The following is a 20912-nucleotide window of genomic DNA, read 5'->3' as shown; positions in this document are numbered from 1 at the left end:
TCTCCTGCTGATGTTCAGGTGTATATCAGTATGTAGTGTCTCTACTTTAAAGAGTCCTCTCCTGCTGATGTGCAGGTGTATATCAGTATGTAGTGTCTCTACTTTAAAGAGTCCTCTCCTGCTGATGTTCAGGTGTATATCAGTATGTAGTGTCTCTACTTTAAAGAGTCCTCTCCTGCTGATGTGCAGGTGTATATCAGTATGTAGTGTCTCTACTTTAAAGAGTCCTCTCCTGCTGATGTTCAGGTGTATATCAGTATGTAGTGTCTCTACTTTAAAGAGTCCTCTCCTGCTGATGTGCAGGTGTATATCAGTATGTAGTGTCTCTACTTTAAAGAGTCCTCTCCTGCTGATCTTCAGGTGTATATCAGTATGTAGTGTCTCTACTTTAAAGAGTCCTCTCCTGCTGATGTTCAGGTGTATATCAGTATGTAGTGTCTCTACTTTAAAGAGTCCTCTCCTGCTGATGTGCCGGTGTATATCAGTATGTAGTATCTCTACTTTAAAGAGTCCTCTCCTGCTGATGTTCAGGTGTATATCAGTATGTAGTGTCTCTACTTTAAAGAGTCCTCTCCTGCTGATGTTCAGGTGTATATCAGTATGTAGTGTCTCTACTTTAAAGAGTCCTCTCCTGCTGATGTTCAGGTGTATATCAGTATGTAGTGTCTCTACTTTAAAGAGTCCTCTCCTGCTGATGTGCAGGTGTATATCAATATGTAGTATCTCTACTTTAAAGAGTCCTCTCCTGCTGATGTTCAGGTGTATATCAGTATGTAGTGTCTCTACTTTAAAGAGTCCTCTCCTGCTGATGTTCAGGTGTATATCAGTATGTAGTGTCTCTACTTTAAAGAGTCCTCTCCTGCTGATGTTCAGGTGTATATCAGTATGTCGTGTCTCTACTTTAAAGAGTCCTCTCCTGCTGATGTGCAGGTGCATATCAGTATGTAGTGTCTCTACTTTAAAGAGTCCTCTCCTGCTGATGTTCAGGTGTATATCAGTATGTAGTGTCTCTACTTTAAAGAGTCCTCTCCTGCTGATGTTCAGGTGTATATCAGTATGTAGTGTCTCTACTTTAAAGAGTCCTCTCCTGCTGATGTTCAGGTGTATCTCAGTATGTAGTGTCTCTACTTTAAACAGTCCTCTACTGCTGATGTTCAGGTGTATATCAGTATGTAGTGTCTCTACTTTAAAGAGTCCTCTCCTGCTGATGTTCAGGTGTATATCAGTATGTAGTGTCTCTACTGTGACATGTCTCCATGCTTTAATGTTCAAAAAGCTCTTTATTTCTCTCATACTGCCTGTGCTGCAGCACCTCTTTTCACCCTCTGTCTGAAACCAGAGCCCAGTCTGCTCTGATTGGTTAGCTGGCCGGCTCTGTTGTGATTGATCAACCACTTAGAGATGTCCCGCCCCTTAGCCTATCACGTACAATGTGTTGGAGCGCTAGCCAATTGAAGCACAAGTCAAGTGTTACGTTTATGTTCAGGAGAAGCTCCCTCTGGAGAGAACATAGGGGTGTTAGCCCATATAGAACCCATTTAAATGCAAACATATAACACACTACAGTCAAGGGTATATCTTTGTATGCTTCTTTATACCTGTACTCCACTACATTTTAGAAGCCAATATAATACATTTTAATCCACTACCTTTACAGCTTTATGATTCAGATTATCTGCCAACACAAAACATATCATCAGCTAAATAAACATTTGTTAAGATAACCAGCAGCACTAAGTTATTACATCAGCTTCACCTTTACCAGCTGTTGTGAATACATGAATGCATCAATGTTCATATTCCAGTCATTTAACATTTGGCTCGGAAATGGGCTTTTACAAAACACAAATTCTTATACTTTTTGTATTTGAATGGCAATACTTTAACACTTTTACTGAAGTTAGATTGTGAGTGCAGGATTTGACTGGTAACAGAGTCTTTTTACAGTTTAGCATTGCTACTTTTACTTGTGTAATCTGAGTAATTCTCCCGCCTCTGATAAAAACCTCATGTTGAAAAAAAGTTCATGAGTAACACAACAATGGCACGTAGAAAAATGCAGGATTACACGGAGCCACGAATTACCAAATATGGACACTTCTGACCTCACTATCTCCCTCCCTCTTTCTGCCTCCCGCTCTCCTTTCCACTGTGACCTACTCTCTCTCTCTCTCTCTCTCTCTCTCTCTCTCTCTCTCTCTCTCTCTCTCTCTCTCTTTTCCCCCTTCGCTCGGTTGTAATAGCAGCAGGGTGTGTCTGTAATTCAGGGTGTGTGAAGCCATTATTACATTCAGTGAGAATGAAAAAGGACCCATTCAGTGACAGCATGTTAGAAGGGCTGGCATGTTAACTCACTGGTAATTACATGAGTTCATGTGTGGCTTCAGTGTGTTGTTGAGAAAAGTGTGTGTGTCTGCAACCCTCATGCATGACACACATATACATGTGTAGCTCAGATCTGTGTCAAATCAGAGAGTAGAGAGGTTGTTTAAAGTTCCTCTCTGACCCAGATCCTGTAGCAGTGACTTCAGAGGTCTGAATGTGAGCTCAGTGGAGACACATTGTTTCATGTCCAAACCCCAGCCAAGACTCATTACCAGAGGTGGAACCAGGTCATTGTTCTGCAAGTCCCGAGTAAGTCTTTGCACTTAAATACCAAGTCCAAACTAAAGACAGGGAAGTACAATCCCAGATCTTAAATCAAGTCTTGAGTCAAGTCCTAAGTAAAGACAGGCAAGTTTCGAGCCTACTCCTGAGTCAAATCCCAAATCAAATCCCAACGTAAAATAGGTATATCCAGAGTCAACTCCAGAGTCAAGTCCAAAATCAAATCCTGAGTTTAGTCCCAAGTCAAGTTCTGAGTCAAGACTTGCGAGTCCAGAGTGAAGTCCTACATAAAGACAGGCAAGTTCAGATTCAAGTCGAAAGTCAAGTCCCTAGTGAAGTCCGAATCAAGACAAGAAAGTCAAGGGTCGAGATGATGCAAGTCCCAAGTCAAGTCCTAATTCAAGTAACCAAGTCAATACCGGCAAGTCCAGAGTACATTTCAGTCGTGCACAAAGTCAAGCCCATGTAGAAACAGCCAAGGACTATAATCCCCCAAAAAGACTGGCAAGTCCTGAGTAAAGTCCCAAGTCAAGTCCTGAGTAAAGTCCCAAGTCAAGTCCTGAGTAAAGTCCCAAGTCAAGTCCTGAGTAAAGTCCCAAGTCAAGTCCTGAGTAAAGTCCCAAGTCAAGTCCTGAGTAAAGTCCCAAGTCAAGTCCTGAGTAAAGTCCCTAGAAAAGTCCCAAGTCAAATTCCAAGTCAAGTCAAGCAATTGTTATAAAGCGCTCACAATCTTACCTTTTTTTTTACCGTATAATATTTTCAAACCAGTGCGTAATGTTAGTTCTTCAACTTTCTCTACTTCAACGTCATCAGATGCTGTCCGATTGGTTCAAACCAAGTCATGTGACTCGAATCCACACCTCAGTTAACAAAGCTTCTTCTTGACTTCATAAATGTGTGTGTGCACCAAAGAGGCCCGGAACCAACCAAGAGTAATTTAGCAGCTTTTAAGCTAATGCGACATTGGGAGTATGTCGGGTCTCTTCCTGCTCCCAGCACCTCCATCCCACTCCTCCTTTCCTCAGCAATCAGTCCACAGGAAGCCGTGATAAGACACACGTTGACTCACAAAACTCAGGAATGTGGAGTAAAGGGAAAAACAAGCCGAGCGTTCCCTCTTTTGTTAAGAGAGTCTCGGCTTATTTATAGCAAGGATTGTCTTGAAACAATCTCTAGTGCAGCCAATATTAGATTAGATTCAGCTTTATTGTTATTGCACAAGTACGAAGACAACGAAATGCAGACCGACCAGAAGTGCAAAACAAGAAGTAAAGTTATTCCTAGTATAATATAAATATATACATCTGACAGTATGAACAGTGTAAGGCAGTATACACATTACAAACAGCAGTAGAGAAAATGAAAACACTATAAATCAGGTTTAAATAAGAGAGTACCATACAGACACAATACAAAATAAATAGGAATATGTTATAGACCAATATTGGCTACTAATAGTATGAGTAAATATGAGTATGCCATGGAAAATTAAGCTGTTTGGACAGTTTTATAAATACAGATAATATGTAAGATATGTTATAATATGGTATTGTAAGTGTAGGTCATGTGTGTGTTGCATGAGAGAAAGGATGGCAGAGATATAGACAGAAACAGAAGCGGCTTTGTGCGTCCCTGCGGCGGTATTTGTCTGGAACAGAGAGCGGAGCTAACAAGGTGGAGGACAGCTTGTGTTTAAAATATAAATACTGCCATTTATTTACTATAAACACAGATTGCTCTCAGGCCGTGCCAGATCTGACTGGGTATTGTCGGTGCAGTCACACACACACACACACACACACACACACACACACACACACACACACACACACACACACACACACACACACACACACACACACACACACACACACACACACACACACACACACCAGCAGTGGAATTTCACTAAGTATGAATCACGTACAGTACTCAAAATATCAGTATTTGTACTTTTCTTGAACTGTATATTAATCTGAAACAGAATACTTTATTTATCCTGGGGAACATTTGTTTTTTTTGACAATTTATCCAATGTAAAAATATAATTGTAGTTATTAAATAAATGTTGTATGTGACGGGACTACGGATGGAAACTAGCTCAAAGCTAAAATCCGGCTCATTTACATTTAAAAGCATTATTTTGTTTAAAATGTTCATTAATGTGCACTGTCCCGGTTCAAATAAACGATTAAATGAAATGAAATTATTTTCAATATTTTTGAAATATAAACAAAATGTTGATTTGTTTTTTTTTGTTAATGTTTTTTTTGTTTGTGTTACTTTTTGTGTATGAAAAGTGCTACATCAATAAAGTTTGATTTGAACATACTTTCAGGTTTGCTTGCAGCCTGCAGTGTGTGTTCATCATGGTACACACACTTTTACTTTTCTAAAGAATATGAACACCGACTCACTCACACACACACACACACACACACACACACACACACACACACACACACACACACACACACACACACACACACACACACACACACACACACACACACACACACACACACACACACACACACACAGCTAAAACACTTGGCTCAGTGTCAGGTCATTTCTAACACACACAGCAAACATCCACAGTTTCAGGGTCTGAGTCAGTAGAGGAGTGTGTGTGTGTGTGTGTGTGTGTGTGTGTGTGTGTGTGTGTGTGTGTGTGTGTGTGTGTGTGTGTGTTCAGCAGCAGCAGCAGCAGCCTTCCACATGCTCTTTTTTTTGCCTTATATGGTCACAAGCTGGTTGAGTAAGAGAGAGAGATGGAGGTGTGGTCTATTGTTTTTGGCGGAGGAGGTGTAGAGTTACCAGAGAGAGAGAGAGAGAGAGAGAGAGAGAGAGAGAGAGAGAGAGAGAGAGAGAGAGAGAGAGAGAGAGTCACTCTTTATACATTAATGGAGATACCCTGCAACCTTTGAGCCTGTCGTCATGTATTCAGTCACCTCGCTGCTCTGTGAACACACACAAAGAGGATGAGACATGGGGAGGGGTGTGTGTGAGTGTGTGTGTGTGTGTGGGTGTGTGTGTGTGTCTGGGTGTGTGTGTCTGGGTGTGTGTCACTGATTATAAGTTTGGGGAAATAGCTAAGTGCATTTACTCGAGTGCTGTACTTAAGGACAACTTTTAGAGTACATGTAATTAACATTGAGAATTGTCCATATACAGTATATATAAATGGACACAAGTTTAAAAATGTGTTGGTATTTTCATTAAATGTCACTTTAAACTTCTTCTCCACTATATTTGGAAAGGAGAATCTTGTATTTTAATTGTTTTAATAACTTGAATTGCTAGTTACCTATCACATTTACTTGTTATGTTTTGATTTGAATTTTAAATGGACTTTTTTATGGACTACTAGGAAAATATATAGAGCCAATGTAGATTAAACAATAACACATTATATTTACCTGTGGGTTGACAATAGTTTGTTGCTGTATCTTCTACAGATCATTAATAACAAAAGGTGCCGTCATGCAGTCCCAGACATCAGAACGCTGTGCAGGAATGTCTTTCATCCCGAACACAATGCTACATCTGGATCACCTGATTATGCAACGCCACTGGAATTCCCCCCCTCTTCCTCTGGTTGCTACTGGGATGATCTAATCCCAGCCCGACCGCTGAGAGGTGCAGATGGAAACATGTCAGACGCTGAGTGTGTTTAATAAGCAGTGTGCGGGATGCAGTCAGCTGTGGGGCTGTGATAACATGCAGGGGGGGTGGGGGGGGGGGAGGTGTAGGATAGGTGGGAATGTGTTTTAGTTAGAGAGACGTTGAGAGAAGAGGCGGATGAAGAGATGAGAAGAGGCTGCAGGTGTTTTCTGCCTCTGGTGACCTCATTTCCTGCAGAGCTTCTACAGGGCAGTGACACAGAAACCTCCTGATCCTATACACACACACACACACACACACACACACACACACACACACACACACACACACACACACACACACACACACACACACACACACACACACACACACACACACACACACACGCACACAGCTGAGGCTCCGCTCCAATAATAATCAGTACGGCTCCCACTTATGATTATATGATTGAGAATGAATGAGTTATTGTTTTAATAGTCTATAAAATATCAGAAAAAAAAGAAAATAAATCAGAGCCTAAGATGATGACTTTAAAGCACATATTGTAAAAATGTTTACAGTAAGCACATTTTTAATGTAACTTCTTATGTCTTTACTCATATTTTTGTATTTTATAACAATTATCTTGCCTTAATATAAATATTCTATTTTTTCAACCTTACTTAAAGGTCACCTATCATGCTATTTTTAGGCAATAGCATAGGTCTCAGATATATACAAATATATAAAAAACATGTCTATGAAGTGTTTTGCTCAAAATACCAAACAGATCACCCATTCTAGCCATGCATCATATCCCTCTATTTCACTTCCTGTTTCAAAAGTGCTGATTTTGGGTGTAAAGCTTTAAAAAAATAAAAAAGGAGGGGTCTGAGCTCATGCGGGACCCGGCAGCTACTGTCTAAACTAAATACTGCCGTGATGAAACGCCATATCATGGATTATCAAGGATTATTTCTGAAACAGTATGGAGCTCAAAGGCTTTCTCTCTTGCCGGTTATACCACAAGGTGAGTTCCTTTTTATTTCCTGCTTCTTCACACACATGCTCTCCAGTACAGGTTAGCTCTGAGTGTTAGCGATGCTAATGTAAACACCGACCATATTACGTCCAAAACAGTCGGGCATTGTTTCTGATAGCAACTTTCTGATAGTGCCATGGGTCCACATTTCAGATATTACGTCATATCGGACGCAAATCTGGATCAGCTCCGTTGTAGCCCCGACTTTAGAGATTTGGGTACGGAGGAAAAGAGAGAGGGTTTTATTTTCTGACGCTGCGTGAGTTCCCTGACACACCGGGGACACATGTTTATGTTAAAAGTAGGGCTGTCAGTCGATTAAAATAGTTAATCGCGATTAATCGCAAATTAATCGCACATTTTTTATCTGTTCTAAATGTACCTTAGAGGGATATTTTTCAAGTTTTTAATACTCTTATCAACATATGAGTGGACAACTATGCTTTATATGTTTGTTTATTATCATTTGAACAATGACAAATATTCTCATGAATATTAAACACAACAACCTCTGAACATTACAAATATTCTATTCAACCTGGAACCTCTCTCATACAATAATACAATACTGTGTGTGTGTGTGTGTGTGTGTGTGTGTGTGTGTGTGTGTGTGTGTGTGTGTGTGTGTGTGTGTGAGAGAGAATGTGGAGACACTGTGATGGATCGTTGGAGCTATGTGCAGCTCAAGGCATATATGCCTGTGTGTATGAGCTGTGTTGCGCGCACTATCCGTGCTGAGTGTGCTGTCTGGCTACCTGCATAAAGTCAAGTGCTCGGCGCAGTTGTCGGCGAAATGTCGCTCCTCTGTTTTCATTGAAACAGCTCCTTATATCCGTTAGCTCAGCTAGCTAGCACCAGATGCTAACAACAACACGTAAGGTGTGCTTCGCTCGCGCCACACATACACACACCCTCCCGGTCCTCCCGATGGCCAGTCCGGGCCTGCCGGTGAGCGTGGAAGTGTGGTCTGCCACAAGCGGGCAGCAGGAGCGGGGCTGTCAGCATCAGCTTGTAGATGGTATTTTAAACTCGATGCGCTCTGAAACTACGGCGGCCGAGGACAAAAAATACACATGCGTTAATCGCGTTAAAATAATTAGTGGCGTTAATTTTTTTTTGCGTTAACGCGTTATTAACGCGTTAACTTGACAGCCCTAGTTAAAAGACATCAAGTGCATTTTGCACGATAGGTCCCCTTTAAATGATTTCATCTTTTCTGTGGGTATTTACTTTTGGTAAATATTAATGTATTTGAATTGCTTTTTTAACTTACTGTTTACATTAATATTATTGTATTTTCTTGTATTTTACATTTTTACTTAACTTATGTTTGTATGAATAATTTTGTTCTATTTTGATCTTTTATTGAACATTTAACTTCACATATTTTACATTTTTACCATACCCAGGGAGAGTTAAAGTGATTCTGATGATTGTTAGCTTGAAGTTTTTGAAATTATTCAAAACAGAAAAGCAGAAGTTTCCCTGCTTAACAGGCTGAAAACATTTAATTTCATGACATTCTTTCCATATAATTGTTTGCATTTAAATGGTCAATAAAGTTTTAAAAAGCAGGTTGAAATGTTGCAATTATACAACTTATTTTATCTTGTATAAAACCTTGTTGGTGCATCACTGTTAATTATTCTCAAAGTCCAGAGATAACACCTTTTACTTTTGTTATGCTTTTATAACCGGGAACCATCGCAACTATCAAACCATCTGCAGAGTCAGAGATCCACTGAGTCAGAGATCCACTGGGCCCGACAGTGTAAACGTGACTGTTCACAGACTACAGTTACATCATCTGGAGCGCTGAGAGACGGGCAGGTGGGCTGACAGTATTACATCACACCTGCAACTGAAGATTCACGAGGCTTCAGACACCTGTGAAGAAATGGAGCTGTGTACATTAAACATATTGAAACAGTGTTGGTAGGAAAGGGAACATTTGTAAGTTGTCTTGAGACCATTTTTTGAGAATAACTGTGTATTTTGTGCCATAACAGCTGATGTGTTGCTGTTTTAAAGAAGCCCTATTGTGCTTTTTTGGGGTGTTCCTGTTATATAAGTTTGAGTGCATGTCAATGGTCGACAAAGGCTTAAATCCCTGTGTTCCCTCCAAAGGGAGTTTCTCATCTAAAGTCAAATCTAATTTATTTGCAGCATTCTTGTTTTTTGAGATTGTTACTTCATGATTCATTGCTGTGTTTTGGATAAAATCCTGGCACTTTCCTAAGAGATATTTTTAGCATGAGTAATCTCCAGACTTTGTGAAATAAGAACAAGATTAAAACAACGAAAAATAAGTTACTATTTTAAAAAGAAAGGTGGTTTAGTTGAGGATGTTTGATCAGGTGCAAGACTCAAAGCATTATTATGTTTTTGAGAGAGACAGTTGATTCATGGGGATGACAGAAGAGAGGTAATTTAGAAGTGTGTGATGAGAGGGTAGAGACAGCATGAGTAACTCCTACATGTTCAGACAGCAGGTGGAGAGAAGGGGAAATATACAACAGGGAATAACATCAGCAGGAGAGGACTCTTTAAAGTAGAGACACTACATACTGATATACACCTGAACATCAGCAGGAGAGGACTCTTTAAAGTAGAGACACTACATACTGATATACACCTGAACATCAGCAGGAGAGGACTCTTTAAAGTAGAGACACTACATACTGATATACACCTGAACATCAGCAGGAGAGGACTCTTTAAAGTAGAGACACTACATACTGATATACACCTGAACATCAGCAGGAGAGGACTCTTTAAAGTAGAGACACTACATACTGATATACACCTGAACATCAGCAGGAGAGGACTCTTTAAAGTAGAGACACTACATACTGATATACACCTGAACATCAGCAGGAGAGGACTCTTTAAAGTAGAGACACTACATGCTGATATACACCTGAACATCAGCAAGAGAGGACTCTTTAAAGTAGAGACACTACATACTGATATACACCTGAACATCAGCAGGAGAGGACTCTTTAAAGTAGAGACACTACATACTGATACTCCTAAACCAGTGCTTCTCAAAGTGTGGTCTGCGGACCACTGGTGGTCCGTGAGCGCCCCCTAGTGGTCCGTGAGTATATTGGTAACATTTCACATTTGAAATAAATAAATACATGGTCCTTGGTATGAAAAAGTTTGAGAAACACTGTCCTAAACAGTGCCAAAAAAGCAATACAGGGAAAGTACATAACTATTATATTGCATCAGTGTCATTAGGGACTAATAAAGCTAAAACCTTGTGTATTTTTTGAACCACAGACAAAAACAAAATTCAAATCCAGAACGTTTTCTGACTCCTTTATTACTTCCGGTACGAGTTAATTCGAGTAATAAACGAAATAAAACTCAATATCTGCAATTCCCATTTGACTTAAAGTTCCACAGTCAGGACCCAGAAACACACACACACACACACACACACATACAGACACACACACACACACACACATACACATACTTGTTTTCCCTCTCTCACATTATTAGGCATAATGGTGTAAAATGACCATGTGTGGCTTTGCGATGTTAGAGAACCGTCACCCCCGTGTGGACAAAAGCAGGAACTACAGGTAACACTGCCACAGCCTCATTCAGTATCGTCAGCTTTTTTAAAGTTAAATCCTCTCCACCCCTAAAACTAGAAACTGTTCATCCCTAATGTTGTAAATATACAGTTTACATTTCCCACTCTATAGACAGTTACAGCAACAACCGGCTCTTGTAATGAGGAGCCGTCACATTATTGAGAATAAAATGGAGCATGGCATGAACTAAAAGCTTAAAAAGGAAGCACGCACCCATCTCTAGACAAAAAAATAAGAGACAAAGACTGAAGCGATAAAGCACAGCTGAAGCGGAGTGTCGAGGGATGGGCGTGAGCAGATGGTTCTGACATTGTGACGAGAAGTTTGTTTATTGGCTTCTGCTAATCTGGCTCAAAATGGCAGCCAAAATAATTCACCAGGTGAATGGGAGATCTGAGGGGGGGGGGGGGCGCTGGTTCATTTCCCGATGAGCTTGCTGACGAATGACTCGAGTTCATCCTCGTCTTTGATCCCAACGAAGCGATCGATGACGTCACCGCCCCGGATGGCGATTACTGTCGGGACGGCAGACACCTGGACACCAAAGACACAAGGAGGGTGTTAGGAGAACAAAATGGATACATGATGAAACAACAACATGTGGGATGAATTCCCTTGTATCTTGGGGAGATAAAAACAAATACACGTGTGGTGTCGTGATAAAGAAATGCATGACACACACTGTTTGTCTCCACTTGTAAATGCTCCTTATCGTCTTCTGTGTATCTGGGACACTGGACTTGTATGCACTTGTCTTGAAACTCCTATATCATTTTATTTTAACATGATTTCTGAGTTATTGGCATGAAGTCTGACCGTTTTCAGACATTTAACTGAAGCATCGACAAAGCTATGGCGATAGTATTCATGCTGTGATTGCCCTCTGTATAATATGTGCTAAATATACACCTGTATGGTAGTATTCATGCTGTGATTGCCCTCTGTATAATGTGTGCTACATATACTTATGTAATAGTATTCATACAGTGATTGCCCTCTGTATAATGTGTGCTACATATACTTATGTAATAGTATTCATACAGTGATTGCCCTCTGTATAATATGTGCTACATATACTCGTATGGTAGTATTCATACTGTGATTGCCCTCCGTATAATGTGTGCTACATATACTCGTATGGTTGTATTCATGCTGTGATTGCCCTCCGTATAATGTGTGCTACATATACTCGTATGGTTGTATTCATACTGTGATTGCCCTCCGTATAATGTGTGCTAAATATACTCGAATTGTTGTATTCATACAGTGATTGCCCTCTGTATAATATGTGCTACATATACTTATGTAATAGTATTCATGCTGTGATTGCCCTCCACATAATGTGTGATACATATACTTATGTAATAGTATTCATACAGTGATTGCCCTCTGTATAATGCGTGCGAGTCTCACCCCGTATTCGATAGCCAGGTCTGTGTGATCGTCGATGTCGACTTTAGCCATGGTGACTTTGCCGCTCTGTTTCGCCACGGCTTTCTCCAGCCTCGGGCCGAGGATCTTACAGGGACCACACCACCTGAAGACACACGGGAACAAGAGGTCAAGAGGTCGTCTTAAAAGAGACAGAGTGGGTTATTATTGAACATGGGATCATGTGATTGGTCTTGTGTGTGTCCACGGTTAATCTTCCAAACTAGTGGACCCATCAGCCTAATATTTTGCATTGATTCACAACTTCCTAACACCGATTTGATTGACTACTTTAAACCATCATTGAGATCTTAATCGTCTTAACCGACCAGTAGGAGCTGCTTGGGTTTCAAATATTGTTTGTTATAAGGATTGGTTGGACACCTACGTCAACATCATAGTAAAACTAAATTTAAAGCATATTTTTTTATTATGGGACCTTGTTCTTGGACTGTATGGATTCTGATTGCAGTTTATATATAGATTATATATTGTTTAATCCTTATCTACATGTCAAAAGCAATTAGAAAAGTGGCTAACAAAGAAATCAATACAACTAATTCTCTGTCAGGATCAGTGTAATATTATGAATGACTTAAGTGATTGCCCACACATCACAAATACATTCAAAAAGCATCAAATCATTAAAAAATCTAAACTGAGATACAGATCTTTCTATACTGCAGAGTAATAGGGTCTTTCGTTGAGTAGCTGTTGTGCAACCTCACATGCCTCCAGAGTGGAATCCCCACCTCGCTTAGTTGTGTACAAGTGTGTGTTTATTTTTAACTGCAACACACACACACACACTGTATGTGACACTTCTAGTCATTTAAAGAGGCAGAGCAGCTGTAAAACCAGGTCAAAGGTCAGCGCTTGAATCCCTAAAATGTCACAGATCAGTGCGAGTGCAGATCTCCTAAACTGCTCTAACACAGCCAGCTTCAATCCTGGTCTCTGAGAATCTGAGTACTGCTGCTTCTCTATCTGATCAGGCAGTTAACTGCAGATCATCTAATTAATGGAAAAACAACAGCGTGGCTAGATGATAAGAAATAAAACGTGTGTGGTGTCACGTGACTTGAATTTTGAATTGAGCCGTCCCTTATAGATACTTTCTCTTTACGTATTAGTGATGGGTGTTCCGGCTCTTTTTAGTGAGACGGATCATTTGGCTCGGCTCACTAAGAAGAGCCGGCTCTTCATGTTACCACAGTTTACCACGGAGCCTCAGTTTCGCCGCTGCGAGGCTCCGGCGCTCGCAGTTCACTCGCGTGCTCCACTAGCACCCCCCGTCAAGGCTCGCCGGCGGTACACTTTCCGTCACAGGAACACGTTTTGCTGGCGGCCAAAAGAATCCCACCAGACTCCTTTGCCCCTCCAACAGAGGGATGTCCTTGTCCTTTTTCCTTTTCGTCAGAAAAACGATAAAAACTCGATCTTCTCTCTAATTATTTATTTTTTTGGATGCCCTCGGCTCGAGTTCAGGGCGTTCCGAGCTGAATAAGGGCGTCAAATGACGGCAAGACGCCCCCTGGCGGAAACGCTGCTTCAAATAGCTGAAATTATGATTTTAAACTAAGCATTCTTACAGTCAATCATTATAATCTAAAAATACTGAAGGCCGTCTCTACATATGCTTTAATGTTTTTGTTAAATACCAAAAACATTTTGTTTGTTCAATTAATACCTTATTTTGATCAGGGTGCATATTGGCAATTTGTTACAGTCTTCTTAAGCCATGAATAAAATCAAATCATTGCTTCTTCTGTAGCCTTCCTATCAATTTCAGCTCAATGGAGAGGTGCAGGAAGAAGTCCGAAAACCAAGATACTAGTTAGCTTTTTAGCCCTTTTGGGTTCCGCTCGTCTGGAAGCCAATGTTTTCTGTGAATGTGTTTTTGGTTGCAAGCCTGAAATTAGGTTTGTGGTTAACACAAGCTGAAGAGATGTTGTTTTTTTACCTAAAAAACGGCGGTTGCTAACAGGTGTCTAAATGAGACGACTAAACAACACCATGCCCAACATTAGCCACCTTTAGCTTAGCGGTGGTGACGTGAAGTCATGTGACCGTGCTGTAGTTCCTTTATAGCCCAACATTAGCCACCTTTAGCTTAGCTGTGGTGACGTGAAGTCATGTGACCGTGCTGTAGTTCCTTTATAGCCCAACATTAGCCACCTTTAGCTTAGCGGTGGTGACGTGAAGTCATGTGACCATGCTGTAGTTCCTTTATAGCCCAACATTAGCCACCTTTAGCTTAGCTGTGGTGACGTGAAGTCATGTGACCGTGCTGTAGTTCCTTTATAGCCCAACATTAGCCACCTTTAGCTTAGCGGTGGTGACGTGAAGTCATGTGACCATGCTGTAGTTCCTTTATAGCCCAACATTAGCCACCTTTAGCTTAGCTGTGGTGACGTGAAGTCATGTGACCGTGCTGTAGTTCCTTTATAGCCCAACATTAGCCACCTTTAGCTTAGCGGTGGTGACGTGAAGTCATGTGACCATGCTGTAGTTCCTTTATAGCCCAACATTAGCCGCCTTTAGCTTAGCGGTGGTGACGTGAAGTCATGTGACCGTGCTGTAGTTCCTTTATAGCCCAACATTAGCCTCCTTTAGCTTAGCGGTGGTGACGTGAAGTCATGTGACCGTGCTGTAGTTCCTTTATAACCCAACATTAGCCACCTTTAGCTTAGCGGTGGTGACGTGAAGTCATGTGACCGTGCTGTAGTTCCTTTATAGCCGTCTGTCGCTGTCAACCTGGTTTGTGTTTATACCGTTTCTGTCACTTGTCACTGATACTGTCAACTCTCTGGGGTTTTCTATTTTGTTGTGTTTTAAAATGTTTTTAACATCGTGTATGAGAGTTTTTCAGTCTGTGGCTACACGTATGGTTTTATTGTCTCGTGCTTTTACATTTGTTTTATCTAAATGTATTCATGCTGCTTTTTATATATGTATTGATGTACAGCACTTTGGTCAACTCTGTTGTTTTTAAATGTGCTATATAAATAAAGTTGGATTGGATTGACCGGTGTTCCTCCCATTTGTCCCGGACATTGAAATCTTCCCTGACAGAAACGTTGTAGTACCACCACGTAGTCACCACCCCCGCCCCCCTCAGTACTCACTGTGCGTGGAAGTCCACCAGCACCGGCAGCTCGCTCTTGATGACCCGGACGTCGAAGTCGTCGTGGTCCTGGACGTTGAAGGAGGCGGCCCGGCGGAGGGAGGCGAGGGCGAGGGAGCGAGAGAGGACGGGGACTCTGGAAGACTGCAGGGAGGTAGAGAAGGAAGAGGAGACTGGGAGGCAGCGGAGATTTTTGGAGGAGAGCGTCCAAAACCTACGCACCAGCAGCCTGTGAGCCATCTGAGGGGAAGAGGGACAACAAGAGAAGAAGAAAAATGGAGATTAATGAAAAAAGAACTGAAAATAACTAAGTGTGCACACGTTACAAATCATAAAAAACACAATAGGTAAAAAACAAATAGCAGATTGACACTTGTTGAGGGAAAAGCAGCTCTGGTTGCATAAGATGGTGTGTGTGTGTGTGTGTGTGTGTGTGTGTGTGTGTGTGTGTGTGTGTGAGCATGTTTACAGCTTCCTACATGCAGGGCGTAGTGTGTGTGTGTCTGTGTGTGTGTCCGTCTGTGTCAGTGTGTCCGTCTGTGTGTGTGCCTGTGTGTGTGTGTGTGTCTGTATGTGTGTCTGTCTGTGTCTGTATGTGTGTCTGTGTGTGAGTGAGCGAGCATGTTTACAGCTTCCTACATGCAGGGCGTAGTGTGTGTGTGTCTGTCCGTCTGTGTCAGTGTGTCTGTCTGTCTGTGTGTGTGTCAGTGTGTCCGTCTGTGTGTCTGTGTGTGTGCCTGTGTGTGTGTGTGTGTGCCTGTGTGTGTGTGTGTGTGTGTGTGTCTGTGTCTGTATGTCTGTCTGTGTCTGTATGTGTGTGTGTCAGTGTGTGTGTGTGTGTGTGTGTCAGCATGTTTACAGCTTCCTACATGCAGGGCGTAGTGTGTGTGGGTTTCTCAGGTGTGATTGATGTGTGTCTACCTGAAGCACAGACAGGCTTTGACTAGATTCTCTTGTATGAATATAATGTCATGGTAAGCACTGCAGCATCATATCTAACAGAAACAGCTAGATGTAGTGTCTGTGCCTAAAAGGGCCCCTTTAAGTCAAAGAACAGTAGTATAATCAGGAAAATGTATTCAAAGCATCAAAAGTACTCATTCTGCAGAACAATTGCCTCCGTATAAGATATTATTATTATTATATGTGACATTGTTTTCATATTGTTGCATTGAGTAGCATTTGACTGTTGTAAATAATCACAATCACAATCCTTTATTAGTCCCACAGCGGGGAAATGTACGGTGTTACAGCAAAAGTGGCATAGCAGGTAAAAAAGGCACTTTACTTTACTTGAGTATTTCAATGTTATGCTACTTCGTACTTTTACTCCACTACATGTATTTAGTTACTTCACAGATGTGGATGAATGATGTGAAATATAATCAAGTGTTAAATCAGACTTTAGTTCCACCTGGAGTAAATTCTCAAGCTACCCTGCAGTATACAAAGTCATTCAAACTAGCTGCACCTTTACCAGCTTTGAGAACACTTTCATGATCAATCATTATAAAACATATCATATATATTATTCTGAAATGGACCAATCTGCACAATGACTACTTTTACTGTCGCTACTTTCACTATATTTTGATGAGAATACTTTTCTACTTTTACTTGAGGAACATTTTGAATGCAGGACTTTTACTGTAACAGAGTATTCCTACACTCTGGTACTTCTACTTTTACTCAAGTACAAGATCTGAGTACTTCTACTTTTACTCAAGTACAAGATCTGAGTACTTCCACTTTTACTCAAGATCTGAGTACTTCTACTTTTACTCCAGTACTAGATCTGAGTACTTCTCTCTCTTCTGGTTAAATACCTCCACTGCTTTGTGGTTTTTACACACTCCCACAAACAGAGGAGGAGAACTTTAAATATCGGGTATATCTCTGTGAACATGTCCGTGAATAATAACTTTTTAATCCCCTTTAACGCAGATTCTCCTCCGGTTTGCTGCGTATCTCCCGGTTATTTAAGTTAACCTCCGTTATGACTTTGCCCACTTTGCCCTCTTCGTCCTCCTCTTCCTCCCCGCCTCCCGTTACGACACACACACACACACACACACTCACACACACACGTTCACAGGTTAAATCCTCACTACATACTCAGGTGTCACACACACCAACACATTAAGGTGTTTTAAAGCGATAAGACATTTCTCCGTGTTTACCTTTCTGCTGCTGCTTCGGTGATCTTGGCCTTGGGTGACCAGTTAAGCACTTCCGGTTTGGTAGAAAAAGGGACCGAGCAGCTTTTTATCCACGAGACGAAACTGCGGTTAGCGCCCCTTGGTGGTCGTGTTGGGAACTACATGGTACTGTAAAAATGATCATATTAATTGATTTATGAATGTCATTTTGGGAAATAAAGTGTATTCTGTTGCAAAAACAGCAAAAATAAATGGTTAAAAATAACATACTCATTGTTAGCTAGCCTAAAAGCAATTAATAAATAGCTAGTTTAACAGTTAGTTATCTTAAAAGTAATTGATAAATTGTCAAATGGTAAGGAGCCACTGTTATAGGAGTATTTATAGCTTTAAATCCATCCCATATCAACTGAGATGCAATAAATGTATTGTTCTTTAAACATAAAAAAAACAATAAACAAAAATATTGAATAGTTTTAATCATTATAATTAAATTACTAATATTCTAGTATTTTTAAGATAGGTAGGTGTAGGTCTTGGTATTGAATCCTTTTTACGACTATTGAGAATTTTAAAAAAAGAAACAGAAAATTAACAATAATTAAGAAATTGTCCAAAAAGAAATGAAGACAAATCTCGTTAATTGATTTTTTGTTGTTGAGAATGAATAAATAAATGTTCTTTAAACCTCCAAATCTGAGGCCATGGTTCTCAGCAGGAAACCGATGGACTGTCCACTCCAAGCAGGGAATGAGTCCTTACCCCAAGTGAAGGAGCTCAAGTATCTCGGGGTCTGGTTCTCGAGTGAGGGAACAATGGAGAGTGAGATGGGCCGGAGAATCGGAGCAGCGGGAGCGGTACTGCAGTCGCTGACATAAGGTGAGAAGTTCAGTCATCCGGGAGGGACTCGGAGTTGAACCGCTCCTCCTTCGCGTCGAAAGGAGCCAGTTGAGGTGGTTCGGGCACCTAGTAAGGATGCCACCTGGGCGCCTCCCTAGGGAAGAGACCGAGGGGTAGACCTAGGACCAGGTGGAGGGATTATATCTCTTCGCTGGCCTGGGAGTGCCTTGGGATCCCCCAGTCAGAGCTGGTTGATGTGGCCAGGGAAAGGAACGTTTGGGGCTCTCTGCTGGAACTGATACCTCCGCGACCCGACCACGGATAAGCGGGAGAAGATGGAAGGATGGATGGAGATCTAAATGTAATCTTAAAAAAAGCACATTGTATTTTGCTTGAAAATACAGTTTAATATGTTTTTAGTTGAATTATTTTGTCTAGATTACACTACTTAACTACTCCTTTAGCTGCCCACACAGCGCACACATGCGTTATTGTTCTTCTCTTCCACCTCTCAGCATGAAAGCAGACATCAGATGAAACAAATAAAAGAACACCATCCTTGCTCGCTGCTCACCTGTAATCCATGATTTATGGAGATGGAAAAGTCGATGGCCTGCGCCTTTCATGTCCAAGAGGGCAGCCGGATGAAAGAGAGGGGAGATGTGTGTGTTGTTGGTCAGATACAGAAACACTGGAGAACACACACACTCAGTAAGACAGGGGAAATATTCAGCAAGAGAGGATGACTCACGCATAAAGCCATTGTGGTAATGCCATGTAAAGAAGAAGACAGGAATACAGAGGAGAGACGTGGTTCTTTAAGTCCTTAATGTCCTCTCAGGAAGAAGATGCAGACTCTCTCTGTGTTGTTTGGATACTCCATTATTACAACAGCTTGATTTTATTTTTATTACTGCTGTTCGGAAAGTGAAGCTGCAAAGAAGATTGCTCTTCAGTGCAAGTGATCACCTTAACTTTGGACTTCTGTGGATGTGTACAGGAAGTATTTCAAGAGGCATTTAAGCATTTGGGTGAAAGTTGGCATTTTGGATAAACTACAGAGGAACGGAGAAAGAACACAAAGGAATGGAAAAGCCTTGAGTCCTTTCCACTGATGTGCTGATGACCCGTACATTTCTACAACGGTTTGATTTTTCTTTCTGTCACATTTTTGTCACTGCAGAAACCTTCATTTAAGAAGTTAAAGGTAGGGTATGTAATTTATTTCAGAAACACAAAATATCTCATCTGTGGAAGCCGTGGCGCTGTAAAAAGCACGACCAATCATCTGAGCCGGCCCGGCTAAAATAACTGGATGGCCTACCTGCCTGTCAGCCTTCCATCTCGTGCACAAACTTATCTCGTGCCCTCATTGGTCATGTGTGCGTCCGTGTGTGTTGGAGGAGGGGCTCTGTAAGGAAGTGGCAGATTTTTTCAGGTTGTGTATTTTCAAATTCTAGCGCACTCGAGCTGGTTTCTCCAAAATTACCTACCCTACCTTTAAGATGTAAAGAAGATGACTTTTCAATGCAACTGATCACCCTCACCTTGGACTCTTGTGGAAGTATTTGAACTCTTTTGAACAGGATGCAGAAAAGCTTTGAGGGGAAAGTTGAAATGTTAAAGGAAGGAACACGACGGAATAAGGAGGCCTTTGTTCCTTTGATTCATTTTCACTAATGAAGTAACCATTTCTAAGAAGTAAGCCAGACCATTTCGAAATGCTGTTTTTCTTTTCTTTCTTTCACATGTTGTCACTGCAAAAACTTTCATTTGGAGAGTGAAGAAGATTACTTTTCAGTGCAAAGTAATGACCCTCACTTTGGACCTTTAGGGAAAGATACAGTAAGAGTTTGAACACAGGATGCACAAAATAATGAATGCGGAAAGTACATAGAAGCCTTGGTTCTCTGAGTCCTTACTAATGCAGTAGTCCGTTTTATTTGTACTTTATGTCTCCCCAAAAACCTTGATTTGGGCAGTGAAGATGTAAAGAAGATTGAATGTTTAAAGGGGACCTATCATGCAAAATGCACTTTTGTACGTCTTTTATACATGAATATGTGTCCCCGGTGTTCCAGGGAACTCACCAAGTGTCAGAAAACACAACCCTCTCTATTTTCCTCCATACCCAAATCTCTAAAAAAGGGGCTGCAACGGATCTGATCAAAACTGATCCAGATTTGAACACTGTCCTGACGTCAGGACGGTGGCGCTACGGCTATTGGGCCAACTCCACCAATCAGGAGGAGACAGCCACGGCCATTGCCGTTCGAAAGCGCTGGAGACGCTGTAGTACATATGCCAGGCCTGTAGGTGGTGCTGTTCTCACTGAATCTGCCCTTGCTAAAACAGAGCTATAAATTGTCAAATTGAGCGAAATGAGGCATGGCTAAAATGCATGATCTGTTTGGTAATTTGAAAAAAAAAAAGTATAAATATGCCTTAATATAGGTATGGTCCTACACTATATTATTCAAATATAGCATGAT

General features: G+C 41.2%; 1 protein-coding gene across 1 annotated transcript; it reads right to left on the bottom strand.

The window, feature by feature from the left end:
- Nucleotides 1-10563: 10563 nt before the first annotated feature.
- txn2 (thioredoxin 2) lies at nt 10564-17682 on the bottom strand. The gene is made up of 4 exons (XM_034127179.1): nt 17602-17682; nt 15423-15661; nt 12277-12400; nt 10564-11397 (listed from the first exon to the last, which is right to left on the bottom strand). Exons 2-4 carry the CDS (start codon nt 15659-15661, stop codon nt 11281-11283), a joined length of 480 nt encoding a protein of 159 aa, XP_033983070.1. The 5' UTR covers nt 17602-17682; the 3' UTR covers nt 10564-11280.
- Between the last annotated feature and the right edge of the window lie 3230 nt (nt 17683-20912).

This window comes from Trematomus bernacchii, unplaced genomic scaffold (genome assembly GCF_902827165.1).
Source record: "Trematomus bernacchii unplaced genomic scaffold, fTreBer1.1, whole genome shotgun sequence".
In the NCBI taxonomy this organism is placed as follows: Eukaryota; Metazoa; Chordata; class Actinopteri; order Perciformes; family Nototheniidae; genus Trematomus; species Trematomus bernacchii.
Note: the sequence above shows the minus strand (reverse complement) of the source record. Positions and strands in the feature narration are given on the sequence as shown.